This window comes from Lonchura striata, chromosome 27 (assembly GCF_050655825.1).
Source record: "Lonchura striata isolate lonStrDom1 chromosome 27, ASM5065582v1, whole genome shotgun sequence".
Taxonomy (NCBI): domain Eukaryota; kingdom Metazoa; phylum Chordata; class Aves; order Passeriformes; family Estrildidae; genus Lonchura; species Lonchura striata.
The window spans coordinates 3,412,905-3,429,271 of NC_140729.1; the positions used below are offsets into that span (position 1 = coordinate 3,412,905).

A 16,367-nucleotide genomic window follows, 5' to 3' on the forward strand; every position below is an offset into this window, starting at 1 on the left:
GCAGGAGGGACAAGCTGGGGTGGAGGTGGGCACTGGCACCAAGCCCTGTGGCCGTTTGGGGGAGGCTGGGTCATGGCCAGGACTCTGTGGGTTGTGGCTCTCAGGCCCTCAGTGCTGGGCACAAGGGGGGGATCTGGACAGGACCTTGCAGGGGAAGGAGTTTCATGGCTTTAATGGTTTCACCTTTCATGGCTGCTGGTGATGCAGCATGGCCAGTGCCCCTGCCTGTTTTCCAGGATACTGGCTGGGCTCTGACACCCCTGATCCCCTCCTCGCAGCCCCATCAGTGCTAGGCTGTAACTCGGGAGGAGTGGACACCTTTGCAAGGTGACAAACAGCTGTCCCCTCTCTCCTGGCTGCAGGACCATGGGGATGTTGGCAGCAGCAGTCAGTGCTGCTTGGTGATGGCAGGGCTGTGTCAGTGGTGCTGTGTTTAGCACTGCTCTGCACAGGGAAGCTTTATCTCTACAGCCACTGCTGCCTGCCAGCATCTGCAGGGTTAAGAGAAGGAGGAGAAGGGAGAATGTGCTTATTTCCCCTACGTGACTGGATCCATCCACTCCAAGCTCTGGGAGTAGGATCTGAGACCAGAGGGGAAGGACAAATGTACAAACACTAAGTTTACTTAAAATTATGGCCCTCTAGGGAAGCAGAGCAATGTTGCCTTTTATAGTTCCCAGCAAATCCTGACATGTGTGAGAACATCCCCTTGCACCCTCCCTGTGAGTAGCTCCAGGCTGTCTCTGCTGAGGAAACAGGGGAGGAAAATAAACCCCAGCCAACCCAGCCCCTTGTTCTAGTGAGTGGCTGGGAGGATTCCACAGCTGGAAACGTGTCCTGCCAGACTGTGGGAGCGCTCAGTGCCCCAGCAGGCATGAGCCTAAAAACCGTGCTCGTCCTCCTTGGTCTGGCCTTAGCCACAATCTTCGCCTTGGTCTGCGTGTTGCTGACCAGAGAAAGGACCCCCAGAAGCTGCCAGCACCTGCCCCCAGAGCAGGAGGACATCGAGGATGGCCAGAGCCTGGTGTTTGCTGACCTGACACCCGAGGAGATGTCCCAGGTGGTGCGGTACCTGCAGGGACACCTCGGGGTGCCGCTGGTGGACGCGTCCCGTGCCAAACCCTCGGACAACTGCATCGCCTCCGTGGATCTGCAGGTCCCCGCCAAGGCAGAGGTGCTGCGGTTCCTGGACGGCGGCGGGGCTCGTCCCCCCCGGGAGGCTCTGGCTGTGCTGTACTTTGGGAAGCAGCCAGAGCCCAACATCAGCGAGTACGTGGTGGGGCCGCTGCCGGGGCCGGCGTACCACCGGGACGTGACGGTGCAGAAGTACGGGGGCAAGGTGCCCTACCACCGCAGGCCCGTCACTGGCAAGGAGTACGCGGACATCAACGCCCTCATTCAGAGGGAGCTGAAACAGGCGCCGTGCTTCCTCGCTGCGTGCTGTGAGTCTGACGGCACCAACCTGGTCGCCCTCACCACAGCCCCACGGGGCTTCAAGTCCGGTGACCGCGTGACCTGGTTTGTTCTTTTCCACAACGTGGCTGGCACCGGCTACTACCTGTCCCCAGTGGGGCTGGAGGTGCTGGTGGACCACGGGGACCTCCACGTCTCCCGGTGGAAGCTGCACAAAGTCTTCTACAGTGGCCGGTACTTTGCCAGCACGGGGGATCTGGAACAGGAGTTTGTGGCCGGTGCGCTGGAGGTTGTCAGGCTGAAGCAGCCCCAGGCTGATGCAGTGCTGGGCTCAATGAAGCCCCGGCGCCCGCCTGGGTCCCCGGGCCCGCTGCAGTTCGAGCCACAGGGTCCCCGCTACAGCGTCAGGAACAACCGCGTCACCTTCCAGGGCTGGAGCATCACCTTCGGCATGAACCCCAACACCGGCCCGCGCCTCTTTGACATCAGGTACCGTGGGGAGAGGATTGTCTATGAGCTGAGTCTCCAGGAAGCCTTAGCCCTGTACAGCTCCAACTGCCCTGGGGGAATGTCCACCCGCTACCTGGACGGCAGCTTTGGCATCGGCCGCTTTGCCTACGAGCTGATCCAGGGCCTGGACTGCCCCTACACAGCCACCTACGTGGACCGGCACTACCTGGCAGAGACAGATACCCCCAAAACCAACCAAAACTCACTCTGCATTTTTGAGCATGACTCTGCCCTCCCTCTCAGGCGCCACTTCTCTGACTCACAGTCCTTCTACTACGGCGGGCTGCGGAAGAACACGCTGGTCATCCGTACCATCTCCACACTCATTAACTATGACTACATCTGGGACTTCATGTTCCACGCCAACGGGGCTGTGGAGGTCCGGGTGCATGCCACTGGCTACATCAGCTCCTCCTTCTTCCATGGCCGAGGTACTGACCATGGCAACAGGGTTGGGCCCCACACGCTGGGGACGATGCACCTCCACCACATCCACTACAAGGTGGACCTGGATGTTGACGGTAGGTCTGGCCACCTTTGTGCATGGCTGTGGTTACTGTGGCCTGGGGTGCAGAGCTTGAGCGGGTTTTCTCTTCTGTTTCACAGGGCAGCTGAACTCCCTGGAGACCCAGGATATGGAGTACCAGTTTGTCAAAGATCCCTGGAGCACACAGAACACCATTGAGCGGCCATACCTCCGCAAGGAAAGGCTGGAGAAGGAGGATGAGGCAGCATTCCCACTCAATGTCCCCATGCCCCGGTACCTCTCCTTTGTCAGCCCCAATCCCAACAAGTGGGAGCACCCACGCAGCTACCGGATCCAGATCATCAGCTTTGCTGGGAAGCACCTGCCCACCAACAGCTCCATGGAACGAGCTGTCAGCTGGGGCAGGTGAGGCCTCAGCTGCTCCTGCTCCTGGTGGAGGGAGGCTCTCACCCCTGGGCAGGCCTGCACCAGGCAGGGAAGGGTTAAACAGCAAACATTTGTAGCTTTTGGCTCTGAAATTTCCTTGAGATGTTGCTCAAGAACATCTGCTAATGGCAGTTCACAGGCAGGAGTCTGAGGCCTTTGTTGCAGGGGGTTGTAGGCACATTTGAGCCTGCAGAATGAATTCCCAAGGGAAGCACTGGCATTGCCAGGTTGTGGTATCTTCCCAGGAGGACAGAATGCCTTTTGGAAAATGCTTGGGATAAGCACAGAGCAGTCTCACTGCCAGGGTGAACTGATGGAGCTCATTCTAGGGAAGTCTGTGTGGGGAAGCAGCTGTGGCTTAAGGGAGTGCATTGGGCATTGAGTGGCAGCGTTTGCACCTGGATCCATCCATGCTAGAAAAGCCACAGGCAGCAAAGGATCCCCCACAAAGCTTGGAGATGCTGGGGCTGCTGCCCATTACTGCTCTCTTGGCCCTTTCCCTCCCTGCCCCAGGGCAGACCGGGGATGTCCAGCCCCAGTTTGGCAGCACATCCCAGCTGGCAATGCCATGGCTGGCGTGGATGAGCCCCTCTGACCCCTGTGCTGGCAGGTACCAGCTGGCTGTCACCCGGAGGAAGGAGGAGGAGCCCACCAGCACCAGCGTCTACAACCAGAATGACCCCTGGACGCCCACTGTGGCCTTTGCTGACTTCATCAACAACGAGACCATCACCAACGAGGTAAGCTGGGGTCCCTGGGATGGAGAGAAGCTGAAGCTTGTCAGGCCATCCTGGCTCATGCCCTGGAGAGAAGCTGCAGCCGTCCCAGAGCCAGACTGAGCAGCTGATGGGCTGGCAGAGCCCTGCTCAGCCTGACAGATTCCTCTTCTCGCAGGACTTGGTTGCCTGGATCACTGTGGGGTTCCTGCATGTCCCTCATGCTGAAGACATCCCCAACACAGTGACTGTGGGGAATGGTGTTGGCTTTTTCCTGAGGCCCTACAACTACTTCAACGAGGACCCCTCGGTGGATTCCTCTGACAGTGTCTACTTCAGCAGTGAACAGGATCTCGGGGCATGTGGGGCCAATCCTCTCGCCTGCCTGTCCTCCGCTGCCACCTGTGCCCCCCGCCTGCCTCCCTTCCACTTTGGGGGCTTCCTCAACCTCAGCCTGGCACCGCCTCTTGGCGGGCTCTGATGGGCCAGGGGCTGCTGCTGGCTCTGGGGTGGGCACTCAGGGGGGCTCTGTCCCACAGCAGGACCTGCCCTCCCCCTGCCCAGGGTGTCCGGTGCTCGGGGTCGGGTTTTGGGAGAAGCTCAGTGCACTGCAGCACTGTCAAAGGAGGACTCAAAGCCTCTGAAAGACAGCCCCTGGGAGTGATTTTTTAATTTCATCCTGGATGTCAGCCTGTGTACTGTGGGGTGCCCACAGCCACTTCCCTCCTCTGGGATGGGGCATCCACCACTTTCCCATCATCAGTGCACACAGGGTGACAGTGCTGGCCAAGGCTGCAGCTGCCCTTGGAGCCGTGTTCCACCTGAGGTTTTGCCCACAGTGGCAGGAGTGAGTGGTGTGGTGTTGGTGTGGATGCCCAAACCTCCTCCCCAGCCATGCAGCCATTGCAGCACCAAGCCCTGGCTGCTGCTGCAGTGCCAGCTCTGCAGAGGAAGGGCAGCAGGAGCTGCCTGACCACGCAGGCTCCCATTGCTCTGGGCTTGCTGGGAGGCTGCTGGAGGAGCTCCCGGCCGGGGCTCCAGACGGGCACTCCCCGGGCTGGGCTGCCCCTGTCTGCCCTCCCCAATAAACAGGCACTCGAGTGCTTTTCCTGAACAAACTCACGGGTGCTGCTCTGTCTCCTGTGGCTGGGGCCAGAGCCCAGCACGGCTGAAGTGCTGTTAGGGACGGTCCTGGCTCAGATCTGTGGGGGTCCGAGGGCTGTGGGGCCACCCCAGTGCCTGCCCCGTGCCCGGCATGGCTGTGTGACTTGTCCTGGATGCTCCTGGACCCCACTGCTGGCAGGAGGCTCCGGCCAGGGAATATGGAGCAAACAAGGGAGTTAATGTTTAACACTTGTTCCGAGCTGTGTTAATCAGTTCTGGGCTTGGCTGCAGCCCAGCCCGCTCAGCCCCCCTGTGTGGGGACCCTTGGTTCTGCTCCTTTAGCTGCATGTGCAGCTCTGGGCTGCAGGATCCCACAGCCCACAGGACCCCTCCCCACCGTGCCAGGCTGGCATGGGGACACCAAGAAGCTTGGTGAGACCAGTGCCAGCCCTGGCCCATGGCTGCAGATACTAAACACTCACCAAAGTGTCCCTGGGAGCATGGTGGGTGTCCATCCCCCCTGACCCCTCGCTGTAGTGGATGGGTCTGTCCAGAAGATGCTGTGAGGGGCTTGAGGAGCACTAAAGGCTGTGGCACATGCCCCAGGAGCTGGCCCAGCTTGCTGCAGCACATGGGAGAGTGATGGGAGGAGAGGTCAGCTCAGGCCATGGCTCAGTGTGAGGCTGCAGTGGTCCCTGGGTGCCCTGGGGTGACATCAGGGGCTGGCCCAGAAGAGGAAGGTCATGTCCAGCCAGCTCCCTGCCCCCTGCGTGCCCACATGTGCAGCGCTGCCCAGACTCTGCTCTGACGCAGTGACCACGCTGCCACAGCCCAGCCTGGACCTTGCAGCTGTCAGGAACATTCTGGAGCAAACACGGGCACTCCACGTGGCACGCTGCAGCCCCCACGGGTGCTGCACTGGCCAGAGCTGCATCCAGAACCTTGGGAATCACGGGCACGCCGTGTCCCAGGGCCAGCTGCTGCCACAGCACTCACACAGCTCCTGGGCTGCCAGCTGAGCCTGGGCCTGCTGTGTACAGACCAGGACACAAGCTGGGCTCCCCCGGCCTGGCCCCACTCCTTCCCTGGGAAGGCACATCCCCAGCGGTGCTGCTGGCAGGGCTGCACGGTGCAGGGGACGAGCGGGACCCTGAGCAATTGTCAGAGCAGCCAGAATGCAGAACCCTGCATGCCCAGGCAGCTCCTGCTGCCCTGCCCTGCCCCAGGGCCACACAGTGACTTTGGGGCTGGGGATTTGGCATGTGCAGCTGGCACTGCCCAAACACACTGAGGTACTGGGCTGAGCCCCTCTGTGCTGGGAGGGAGGATGTGACTGCTTCCATCCTGCTCTCACCCCCCTATGGCCCCAGTTATCCTGCAGTGACTTTTTCCTAGGGGACTGGAGTGCTTGTCCCCATGGCCAACACTTTTTGCCCCAGTTTCTGCTGTGAAATTTCCTGTGAAGGATTTATTGCTGATAGTTTCAAAATATTTTTGGAGGAGAAGCCAAGTATGTTGCATTCCTTCACGCTGGCCAAAGCCACTCTCAGTTGAAGACCCTGGAATGAACTGTTGGGGAATTTGCTTTGCAAGAGTAATTCTGTTTCTGTGCAAACTTCTGTTTTGTTGGGATGTTTTGCAGGTCAGGAGCTCAGTCCAGGGTCTGGGACCACCTTCCTTGGGTGCAGCACGGCCAGGCTAGATAGGACATGCCTGCAGCAGGGCTGAGGCTGTGGCCTTTGCTGCTTTCCTCCCAGGCCATCCCAGGGAGCAAGGTTTGCTGGTGTTCTGCCTGTCAGACCCCATGGCTCCCTGGGCTCTGCATGGGCAGAGGGGCAGGATGGGGCCTGTAACTCCTGCTGTTTGTCAGCAGGACTCAGCACTGGACACAGCTCTCACAGAGACAAACAACATAGGGCAGGGGTTCAAGGATCCTGACATGAATTTTCTCAGGAGGGAGATAAGTGATGCATTTCACTGGCTGTTGATCATTAATGCCTTGCTGTCTGCTCAGCTGTGCTGCTGCTGGCTGGGCACCCTGTGCTGCTGCCACAGGGCAGTGTCCAGGCACTGGCAGCTGTGGATGGTAAGGCTGCAGTGCCAGCACTGCTACCAGGGACAGCAGAGTGCAGCTGGGGTGGAGGGGATGGCCGTGGGCACCACAGGATGAGTTCTGTGTTTGGCTCTGTACCCACAGCTGGGGTCTGATGGGGCAGGAGGGATTAACCCAGTGGAGCAGTACTGGGAGAAGAAGTGCAGTCCCTATTTGCAAAGGTCCTTCAGCCCCCCACTAGAGATCAGAAGAACACAATTGGCAGCCAGGAGCATCCCAGGCCTGGCTGTCTGGGACTGCAGGGACCTCCAGGAATAGCTTTGAAAGTTTCCCATTATGCAAAGTCCTGGTTAAATTAGCCTGGCAAATGAGGAGGGGGTGGGCAGTCTGCCCTCTGCTCCATGCACCCACTCCACACTCCTGGGCATCCTCACCATGCTCAGGTGGTGATTCACGGGGGGAGGCAGAGAGAGCAGAGCAGTTGTCAGCCCTGGACAGGGCAGCTCCTCAGGGCTGGCACACACAGAGTGTGGGATAATGGAGCCAGGGCTGCGTGTCAGTCAGAGCAGCTGGGCTGTTGTAGTGGGTAGCTGGAGGAGCCAGGGCTGCAGGATCCCCCTGGGCAAGGGCATGGTGAGGGGCAGGGGATGGGTGTTGGGGTTGGAGCACTGCACTCCACGTGCCCTCGGGACCTGTTCTCCCCTTTTACGTAAGCTGTTCCAAACATGTTTGCTACAACCCCCTGGTGATGTACCTTTGGAAAGAGTGGTTTTGGGTCCAAAGATCAGTGCTGGGACAGTGACCTGCCTGCTGCAAACAAGACCCTGCAGAGTATAAAACCCCAGTGGCACAGTGGAGCACGGGACAGCCAGAGGCACGCCGAGGGCAGCAGAGGAGGATGGAGGCCAACATGAACCTCCTGCACGACGTGGGCATCCGGACCACACACTGGCTGCAGCAGCACTTCCAGGGCTCCCAGGACTGGTTCCTCTTCATCTCTTATGCTGCTGATCTCAGGAATGCTTTTTTTGTCCTCTTCCCCATCTGGTTCCACTTCAGCGAAGCAGTGGGCATCAGGCTCATCTGGGTGGCTGTAATTGGAGACTGGCTTAACCTCGTCTTCAAATGGTGAGTAGCCCCAAGCCAACACTCCCACCGTGTGTTGGCACACCTGGATTAATGTAGGTGCTCTCAGCCCCATCTGTGCTACTCTGCTGGAGTAGAACAAAGAGCAGCTGGGCAGTGACAATGGTCACTCCTTCCCAAGCCATGCAGCAACAGCTCTTCCCCCCCTCTGCTCCAAGCAGAGATGGAGCCTCCTGCAAACAGAGCCTCCTATCAGCCAGGGCTGTGGTGCTGAGTGGGGGGATCTTTACAGAGCTCCTCACCACAGAACATCATATTGACCTGTCCCAGGAAGTTCTTGCTCTTCCCCCTCAGGTCTGGGGGACATGGACAGGCAGTGTCAGCTGTCAGAACCAAGGAACCAGCTGGGTGCTCTATCTGTCAGGATGCCCTGGACCACTTGTGGGTCTTTTGCTTCTTCCATGTCCCAGGACAGATCTAAAGCTGCAGTTATGTCCTGGACCTCCCCAGATCCCTTCTCTTTTCTTTTCAGGATCCTCTTTGGGGAGAGACCATACTGGTGGGTCCTTGACACAGACTATTATGGCAACAACTCTGCACCAGAGATCCAGCAGTTCCCGCTCACCTGCGAGACTGGCCCCGGTAGGGTTCCCCAGGCCATGGAAGGGGCTTGTAGCCAGGGGCAGGGGCTGCTTGCCCATGGTGACCTGAGCAGACAAAGAGGGGGGTGCTGGCCTGGTCTGCCTGGCAGTCTGCAGGGAGCATAAGGCCCTGGGGACGCCCTTGCTGCTGTGCTCCTGGGGACGCTGGCTGTGCCTGCAGGGGAAGGAGGCAGCTCCTGCACGGAGCAGACCTTGACCCTTGGCGAAGCTGTGGTGGGTCAGCACAAACCCCTGCGGGTGCTCAGCTCTGGCCCATGCAGAGTCTGACCTGGGTCTCTCTTCTTGCCCAGGGAGCCCATCTGGCCATGCCATGGGTGCAGCAGGCGTGTACTATGTCATGGTGACAGCCCTCCTCTCTGCTGCTGGGGGAGAGAAGCAGTCAAGGACACTCAGATACTGGTAAGCTGTGTAGCTGTGTGCCAAAACCACCTGTGCCAGGCAGAGGCAGCTCCAGCACTGACAGGCACAGCCAAGCCCATCAAGGCACAGGGCTGTGGACTGACAGCTGGGGTTTGCATGGAGACAGGCTCAGTGACAGCCAGGCATTGTTTGGAGCATGTGATGGCAGTGCCACGGGCAGTGCAAGCTGGCCCTGGCACTGATGTGGCCACCCGTCCCTCACAGGGTGCTGTGGACAGTGCTTTGGATTGGGTTCTGGGCAGTCCAGGTCTGCGTCTGCATGTCCCGAGTCTTCATTGCTGCTCACTTCCCCCACCAGGTGATTGCAGGGGTTTTCTCAGGTTTGTATCAGCTCCCCCATCCCTTTCCTACAGCAGCACAGTGCTGGACTGCAGTACCTGCAGCACTGACCAGTGCTCCCACTTTGTTACTGGCAGGGATGGCTGTGGCCAAGACCTTCCAGCACGTCCGCTGCATCTACCAAGCCAGCTTCCATCGGTACCTGGGCATCACCTTCTTCCTCTTCAGCTTCACCCTGGGTTTCTACCTGCTGTTGTGGACATTCGGCGTGGACCTGCTCTGGACGCTGGAGAAGGCACAGAAGTGGTGCAGCAACCCCGAGTGGGTCCACATTGACACCACCCCCTTCGCCAGCCTCCTCCGTAACCTGGGCATCCTCTTCGGGCTGGGGCTGGCCCTCAACTCCCACCTGTACCAGGAGAGCTCCCGGCTGAAGCAGGGCCAGCAGCTGCCCTTCCGCCTGGGCTGCGTCGCTGCCTCCCTCCTCATCCTCCACGTCTTCGATGCCTTCAAGCCACCCTCACACATGCAGCTGCTCTTCTACGCCCTCTCCTTCTGCAAGAGCGCGGCCGTGCCGCTGGCGACTGTCGGCCTCATCCCCTACTGCCTCTCCCAGCTCCTGGCCACGCAGGACAAAAAGGCTGCCTAAGGCCGGCAGACACCCCAGGGTGCCCTCAGGGGCAGCTACCAGGCCCTGGGTGCACCTCAGCCACTGTTTGCTTCCCCCTGAGTCTGCACAGGCTGATTCTGCACTGGGAGCAGACCATGGAGGCTGGGCTAGTGGTGCTGCTGGGTGGCTCCCACAACAGGGACCCACAGTGCCAGTCACGCTGGGCTGGGCCTGGCTGATGGCACAGAGAGCCCTGCATGCTCACAATTCCCCTGCTGTCCCTCCTGCACCCACAGGTGGGGGTCACCTGCCCAGGACCCAGCAGCAGCAGCAGCAGTGGGAGGTCCTGCACTCCCTTGCAGCCCGTGGGGACAGGCCACCTCCGTGCTGCAGGGCTGGGGACAGCACCATTGGCAGCAGGGCCCTCACCTTGGCGTGTCTGGGCTCTGCTGAAGAGGCAGCTCTGCCAAAGGAAGGGCAGGCTGTGACATGGAGATCAAGTGCCTGTGTGAGGGACCCCCAGCCCTGGGACGTTTGGTGTTCACCTCAGTGTGGTCAGTGTGGGGTGCACACCCCTGTGTGTACATGCATTACATGTGTCTGGGAGGGGCTGTGCACAGGTGTTTTATTAAAGCTGAAGGTTGTTTAGTTTGTGAGTTTGAGTGTCCTGCCTGCAGATGGAGGAAGGACATTTCTACTGGGGGCTGAAGACCCTCAACATCTGCAAGACATGTTCAAGCCACTGGGAAGGGCACTGCCTAGTGCCCTGGGTCTTTATCTTTTGCCCTGAGGTGCAGCTGAACACTGACAGCACAGGGGGGGAAATGAGCTGCTTTTTGTGCTGTTTATCCAAGGTTTTTGGGTGCACTTTGTGCCAGGAACAGGGACAAACTTGTGTCACCTCACTGCTTACAGAAACAAGCTCAGCTTTGGGACCAACTGGCTCAGTTGGGGCTGTGCTGAGGTGTAGGGGACAGAAGCAGCATTTTGCCTTGGTGTGGAGTTGGGGTCACGCCCCTCCCACCTCAGGACCCCAGCCCAGTGCTCACCCTGCAGCAGGAAGTCCTGTGGGCCCGCCAAGCTGTGCAGGCTGTTCAGCCCAGCTATCAACCTCCTCAGGAAACATCCTCCCTCAGTCTGAGACAGTCCAAAATACACAGGGAGGTGCAGAGACTTTCTTCCTGCCAGACTCTGTGTGCATGTGTAGGAGTGCTCCCAAAGCACCACCCCTGCAGCTCTGAGCCCACACCCAGTGCCAGGCCTCAGTGGTGGTCCCTGTGTCCTGATGCCATCCCAACAGCTCAGCCAAGGCTGTGGCCATGCAGCAGTCACAGCAGCCATGGGTGGGAACCTGATCTACTGGGGCTGCTCCCATCCCCATGTTCATGACAGATAAACTTCCTTAGCATGGAGGTTTCTTTTATTCTGTTTCTCTATTTATTACCAACACCTGGGGTAAACCTGTCATGCCATTTATAGCAAGAAAGGGAAGGGTAAATTCTCAAATTACCTGTTAAGCCCCGTTGTGGCTCCAGAGTGCCCTTAAGTTCCTCCAGAGGAGACTGCAGCAGCTCCAGGACTTGCCTGGGCAGGAAAGGTGAGCTGAGGGAACACCAGGGACAGCTCTGCCTGATCCTGAGGGAGTTTACAGCTGCATCAGCCCAAGAAACTACTGATGGTCAAAAAACGACCAGAAACAACTGCACCCCACCAAGGGAAAGGACTTGGTATGTGGTGAGGAATGATCTCCTGCCTGTTGGGTACCTGCTCTCCCTTACAGCTGCTCTCTGCCCTTGTCCAGCCCGAGGTGCCCTTGCCCAGCCCAGCTGCCTCTTGCTAGAGGGTTCGTGCCAAGCAATTCCTCCTCAGCAACTGGCACAAAACAAAATACCCCAAAGTACTGCCAGCAGGCGGCCCGTTCTGGGTTTGGGAACTCTACAAAGTGGTTCACTAAGGACTACTTTAATCCCTGCACCATTTGCCTTGAGAAATGAGCCCTTGCAGCAAAGCCTTGATGGCAGATCCCCTCCCCATTTCTGCGAGCAGCCCACGCAGAGCATGTGCACACCAGCTGTTGGGTTCAGGTCTTTATTCTCTGGTAGAGAAGCTAGTGCAGCCTATGCAAACAAATGTAAGACAAACCTACTCTGAGAATTGTTTCTTATGCTCCCGGGTTTTGGTTGCTAATGAATTCCTGGAGCAGAGCTTGCACTTCTCCTCGCCGGCTCATCTTGGCTGCCTTGCCCTGGAAGCGGCCGCGCTTCCCAGCTCCTTTCCCACCCAGCAGTTCTGCCACCCTGCAGCAACAACAGCACAGGCTGGAGCCAACCTGCTCCAGACAGCACACACACATCTGGGCCTGCATCACACTGTGCAGCTGCTCAGTCTGCAACATCAGACTTCTTATTCAAATTAAACAAATCAAAAACCACGTTACCTGGGACCTAAATTTTCAACTGCTTCAACAGGTCCAGCTAGAAGGAAGAGTCCTGCTTCTTTTTCATCTCCCACTGTCAGGAATAGCAGGGTTTCCTGTGGACAAAGATGGGCCTTGCTCCAGATAAGTCAGTGCTCTCCTCATCCAAGAAGAGGACAGACACTGGCCAGAGGACACAAACAGCAAACTGACAATTTGGAAGTCTATGTGCATTACCGAGACTGAGACTGCTTGAAAAAAGTAAAAGGGAAGTGGCATGTGAGCCTTTTCTGCCCAGTCATGTGCTGTTGGGACACAACAGTACTGGGGTATCCCAAGTTAAAAGGATACAGTTGGCAGTTGAACTAGGTGATTGTGACTGAACCCTTCTTTCTATTCTACTGCTACCTAATCCTGTCCTAACCCATTTCAGCCAGTGAAGCTCTGTACAGCTCTTGGGGGCTAAGGCTCTTCTCCAGTGCTCTGAATTCTCACTGTTGAGGACTGCCCTACAGACTGAGGCTGCTGGGGACAGGTAACCTCAGGTACCTGTCACAGGAATGAGATCTGCAGATCATGACTGTGGCAGGAACAGCAGCCTGGCCAGCCCCTGTCTGTGTATAACTGGGGTGAAAAACCAGTGGTGCCAGTTTAGTCTTCATCAGTGACTCACCTCTGTCCCAATCTCATTGGCAATGATGTTCATAAATTCAGAATCACCCTCTTTCCTGTATGGATGGATTAAAAAAACACTTCAGAAAGAGGCAAAAACCCCCTCTAGAGTACAAAATCTCAATCAGAAACCAAGTGCCTGATGAGGATTTTGGCCTTTTGCTCTTATCTATATATGTAAATCCTCGCTGGGCACTCCTGTAGACACTTTAGGAATTATGCAAGTGTTATTTTTAAGAAATAGAGCTCCCTGGTACTACTTGAAAATATCAAGTGCAGAGGGAATTAGATGGACACAGTAATTTCTCAGCTCCAGCACCAGAAGAATTTAGTGACTGAATTACAGATTCCTTTAATTGCACAACTTTGCAGCAGGCCAAGTCTGTTTAATATTCTATTTACTTTGTTTACACCCTTCCTTGAGAAAACAAACTGCACAAGTGCGAGAGATCCAGCTGCCATAAAACATGTGGGATACTGTTGGCCCCTCTTTCCTGAGTTCCCCATACCTGTGCAGTACAAACAGCTGCTTTGGAGCAGGTTTGTTCTTGAAGTCCCGGGCTATCAAAACAGCAATGTCTCTAAGCAGGTTCAGGTTATTCTGAAAGAAAAGGAAATGAAATGTACTGCAGCTGGAGAAGTCAGTGTGAACACAGCTGTGTTCCCAGAGGTTTGAGCACTTTTCACAATATCCAGAAGAACTGAAGCCAATGATTTGACTCCCAGTTACCACAACTGGTCTACAGGAAGTAGTGATAACCCACTTTTCCCAGACAATCTTGTACCTTCTGGAGCAGCTTCACAGAGCTCTGCAGTCTCTTCACAGCCTCTACGTGCTCACCTGGTCCATTTCTGAAAGAAATGGGAGACTTTGGATCACTACTCTGAAAGACAAAGGAAGGATTTCCTAAAGGAGCAAAACAGGCAATATCACACACAGCCCTGAGGCTTATGTGGTATCTCTCAGGAGGAAGAGTGAAAATGAAATAACAGAAGTGGAAAAGGCATTACTTGAGCAGGGAGGTTAGAGCCTTCTCAGTACTGTGACTTTGTTCAATTGACTTCAGCACTCTGTTTCCTGCCAAGAAGACCAAGTTGGTTTTGTTCTTTTTCCCTTTTTCCACACCAAGGAGTTTAATAACCTTAAAAAGAAAATCAACCTGGTCAGATCAGCGTTTTAGTAATTCACATAGGTGGTCAGTTCCTGCCAGATTATGCCCGATGGTGAATATTGACTCTCTGCTTGTGAAAATAAATAGATCAAAATCAGCCATAAGGTCAACATACAAAAAAAAGGGATGGTGGTTAGGTGGAATTTATGCAATCTTTTAGCCATGGGATGTACTCTACAGGGCATCTGGATGTATCTGCTGTGAAACAGACTCCAACCAATGACTTAGAAAGTACTAATACTTAAAAGCATGTCTAGAATTTTATCACAATTTCCCTGCACAGAAGGATTTCTCATCCATTATATCCAAAAATATCAGAACTTTAAGCAGAGGGAACATGGCCAACACCCCTGGCAGTGCAAAAACATCACTGCTGCACACAGGGCTGAGTTCTTCAACAAGGAAACAAAAGCACCTGTGGCACCCAGCCCGTGTGTGACCCTCCTGGGGCTCCCTCAGCCTGGGACTGCTGCCACCCCCTTCCCCATCAGCACAGTCTGGAGCAGCCTGTGGATCCCAGGGACTCTGGCTGTACTTCATGTGGAGTGTGGCTCCCAGAGGCAGCCCAGCTGCAGCAGCCCACCTGGAGGTCACTCAGGTTGGAGACATGAGTCCCACAGCACAGGTTGGAGTCGATGCCTTTGATGTCCACAACACGCACTGGCCCTACGTGGTCATCGGGCAGCCCCCGGCTCCTCACCTGGCAGAGAAGGGTGACAAAGAAGGTGACATCTGTGCTCAGTTATTCTGTTCCATGAATACCATCAGTTCTCCCCCACCACTCACCGTTTCAACCTCAGGGTCATCTGCAGCCAGTTCCCTCACTGTCACAGGGACCCTGTCCCGGATTTTCTCGTTCACACTCTTCTCCAGAGCCTCGACCTGCTCTGCTGTCACCAAGTGGGTGTCCAGCTCAATGACACTTCGCTGACGGCCCAGCTCCCTGCACCAAGGAAGAACATCTCCTGCTGTAGCTGAGACCAGCTGGGAGATCCCTTTGTGCAGCACCACCATCCCACTGCTGGGAATGTGGTGACTGAAACAAAACAGACTTCCCTCCTCTCCCTGTTATGTTCCAAGCACCAGGCGTAAACCAAACACTTAAGGAGGACAAGACAGAGCAAACACTTTGTACAGCTTCTCTCCAGGTCAGTCACCTCTCCTGCCATGTCCGAGTTCAAACGAGATAGCCAAATTGCTTATGGTGTTTCAGTGTTCAGGCTCTGTGCTGGGTAGCATGGTGGCACATGCTAAACGGGTCAAAAGGAACCTTTATCCTGCTCACCATGAAGTCGTCTTGAATCCAAACATCTGTTCTGCAATGGCACTGATGAGATGCTGTCCTGGAAGAGATGTGCAAGCACTAGCTCTGAGTGCCACTGGTACTTTCAGTCAGGCTGTGTCTTTCCTGTTGACATTCTCCATGACAGGCGAGTGCTGGGCACTGAGGGGCTCCAGGCAGTGCTCGGGAGGAGCAAGCAGCTCTGGCTTTGTGAGCCTCGGCTCCGGGCACTGCAGCACACGCTGGGGCTGCAAAGCATGCTGAACTTTCTCCTCCAAACCTGTTTTCAGTGCGTTTGTTTACAAGACAAGGAGGGCTCGCAGAGGGGCACCTGCTGGAACAGACTGTGCACACAGCTGTCGGGTTTCTCCCCACCCTGACCGGGGTGCGGGCACATCGGGCGCTGACCGTCCCCCTGCCCCGGTGTTACCGGGCGCCCCCCGGTACCGGCACGGACCTGAATGCTGCTGCATGTGGTCGAAGCGGCGCTCCCAGTCCAGCGACAGCAGCACCTCGGCGCCCGGCTCCAGCGCGGCCGGCACGAAGTGCACGGCCTCGGGGCCCCGCCGCGTCACGCGCAGCACCGGCACGTCCCCGATGAGGCCGCGATCGTCCGGCTGCGGGCACGGGACGTCAGCGCCGCCGGCACGGCCCGGTGCCCGGTGCCCGCCCGGCCCGGCCCGTACCTGCCCGCCGCCCTCGGGGAAGAGGATGGTGTCCTCCAGCACCACCTGGAAGCCGCGCACCGGCTCCCCGCCGCCCTCGGGCCGCAGCTCCGCCGCCCGGCACGACACCACCCTGGTGGCGAACTGAGACAGAGACGGCGGCGCCGTGAGGGCCCGCCCGGGCCTGCCCCGGCCCCGCGCCCCGCGCCCGGCCCCTCGCTACCTGCCGGGCCCAGCTGTCCCGCTGGCACCGGAACACCATCGCGACCGCTCGGCACGGGCGAGCCGGGACCGTGGGTGGCGGCGGCGGAGGAGCGGGGACCGGCGGTGGCGGCGCCGTGCCGCGAGCGGGCGGGGCCTGCTCGGTGACGCGCGCGCGCTCCCGCCGGCGGCG

At 57.4% G+C, this 16,367-nt stretch overlaps 3 protein-coding genes across 5 annotated transcripts; 2 read left to right on the forward strand and 1 right to left on the reverse strand.

The window, feature by feature from the left end:
- Positions 1-744: 744 nt before the first annotated feature.
- On the forward strand, positions 745-4,901 carry LOC110471837 (amine oxidase [copper-containing] 3). The gene is made up of 4 exons (XM_021532858.4): positions 745-2,444; positions 2,530-2,815; positions 3,447-3,576; positions 3,731-4,901. Exons 1-4 carry the CDS (start codon positions 875-877, stop codon positions 4,031-4,033), a joined length of 2,289 nt encoding a protein of 762 aa, XP_021388533.3. The 5' UTR covers positions 745-874; the 3' UTR covers positions 4,034-4,901.
- Positions 4,902-7,570: 2,669 nt separating this feature from the next.
- G6PC1 (glucose-6-phosphatase catalytic subunit 1) lies at positions 7,571-10,422 on the forward strand. The gene is made up of 5 exons (XM_021532842.3): positions 7,571-7,837; positions 8,328-8,437; positions 8,748-8,856; positions 9,082-9,197; positions 9,294-10,422. The coding sequence occupies exons 1-5, from the start codon at positions 7,608-7,610 to the stop codon at positions 9,803-9,805; spliced, it is 1,077 nt and encodes a 358-aa protein (XP_021388517.1). The 5' UTR covers positions 7,571-7,607; the 3' UTR covers positions 9,806-10,422.
- A 758-nt stretch (positions 10,423-11,180) lies between these two features.
- On the reverse strand, positions 11,181-16,347 carry AARSD1 (alanyl-tRNA synthetase domain containing 1). 3 transcript variants are annotated; one of them, XM_085561975.1, is made up of 13 exons: positions 16,197-16,347; positions 15,995-16,117; positions 15,766-15,925; positions 15,312-15,369; positions 14,813-14,969; positions 14,610-14,726; positions 13,866-13,996; positions 13,640-13,706; positions 13,364-13,455; positions 12,856-12,910; positions 12,204-12,298; positions 11,913-12,063; positions 11,181-11,368 (listed from the first exon to the last, which is right to left on the reverse strand). In XM_085561975.1, the coding sequence occupies exons 1-12, from the start codon at positions 16,233-16,235 to the stop codon at positions 11,928-11,930; spliced, it is 1,230 nt and encodes a 409-aa protein (XP_085418101.1). In that variant the 5' UTR covers positions 16,236-16,347; the 3' UTR covers positions 11,181-11,368; positions 11,913-11,927. The 3 variants fall into 3 exon arrangements, with proteins under 3 accessions (XP_085418101.1, XP_077644407.2, XP_021388515.3); XM_077788281.2 differs by having other exon boundaries at positions 11,181-11,401; XM_021532840.3 differs by lacking the exon at positions 11,181-11,368 and having other exon boundaries at positions 11,841-12,063.
- Between the last annotated feature and the right edge of the window lie 20 nt (positions 16,348-16,367).

What these genes read in the sequence shown, in the direction of transcription:
- LOC110471837 (XM_021532858.4), top strand. Translation starts at nt 875, where the DNA reads ATGAGCCTAAAAACCGTGCTCGTCCTCCTTGGTCTGGCCTTAGCCACA. An exon ending in GGTGGACCTGGATGTTGACG is followed by an intron (nt 2,445 to 2,529) that starts GTAGGTCTGGCC and finishes TCTGTTTCACAG; the next exon opens with GGCAGCTGAACTCCCTGGAG. An exon ending in CGAGCTGTCAGCTGGGGCAG is followed by an intron (nt 2,816 to 3,446) that starts GTGAGGCCTCAG and finishes CTGTGCTGGCAG; the next exon opens with GTACCAGCTGGCTGTCACCC.
- G6PC1 (XM_021532842.3), top strand. Translation starts at nt 7,608, where the DNA reads ATGGAGGCCAACATGAACCTCCTGCACGACGTGGGCATCCGGACCACA. An exon ending in CTTAACCTCGTCTTCAAATG is followed by an intron (nt 7,838 to 8,327) that starts GTGAGTAGCCCC and finishes TTTTCTTTTCAG; the next exon opens with GATCCTCTTTGGGGAGAGAC. An exon ending in CACCTGCGAGACTGGCCCCG is followed by an intron (nt 8,438 to 8,747) that starts GTAGGGTTCCCC and finishes CTTCTTGCCCAG; the next exon opens with GGAGCCCATCTGGCCATGCC.
- AARSD1 (XM_085561975.1), bottom strand. Translation starts at nt 16,235, where the DNA reads ATGGTGTTCCGGTGCCAGCGGGACAGCTGGGCCCGGCAG. An exon ending in CCACATGCAGCAGCATTCAG is followed by an intron (nt 15,370 to 15,765) that starts GTCCGTGCCGGT and finishes CATCTCTTCCAG; the next exon opens with GACAGCATCTCATCAGTGCC. An exon ending in GGATTCAAGACGACTTCATG is followed by an intron (nt 14,970 to 15,311) that starts GTGAGCAGGATA and finishes TCCTTGGTGCAG; the next exon opens with GGAGCTGGGCCGTCAGCGAA.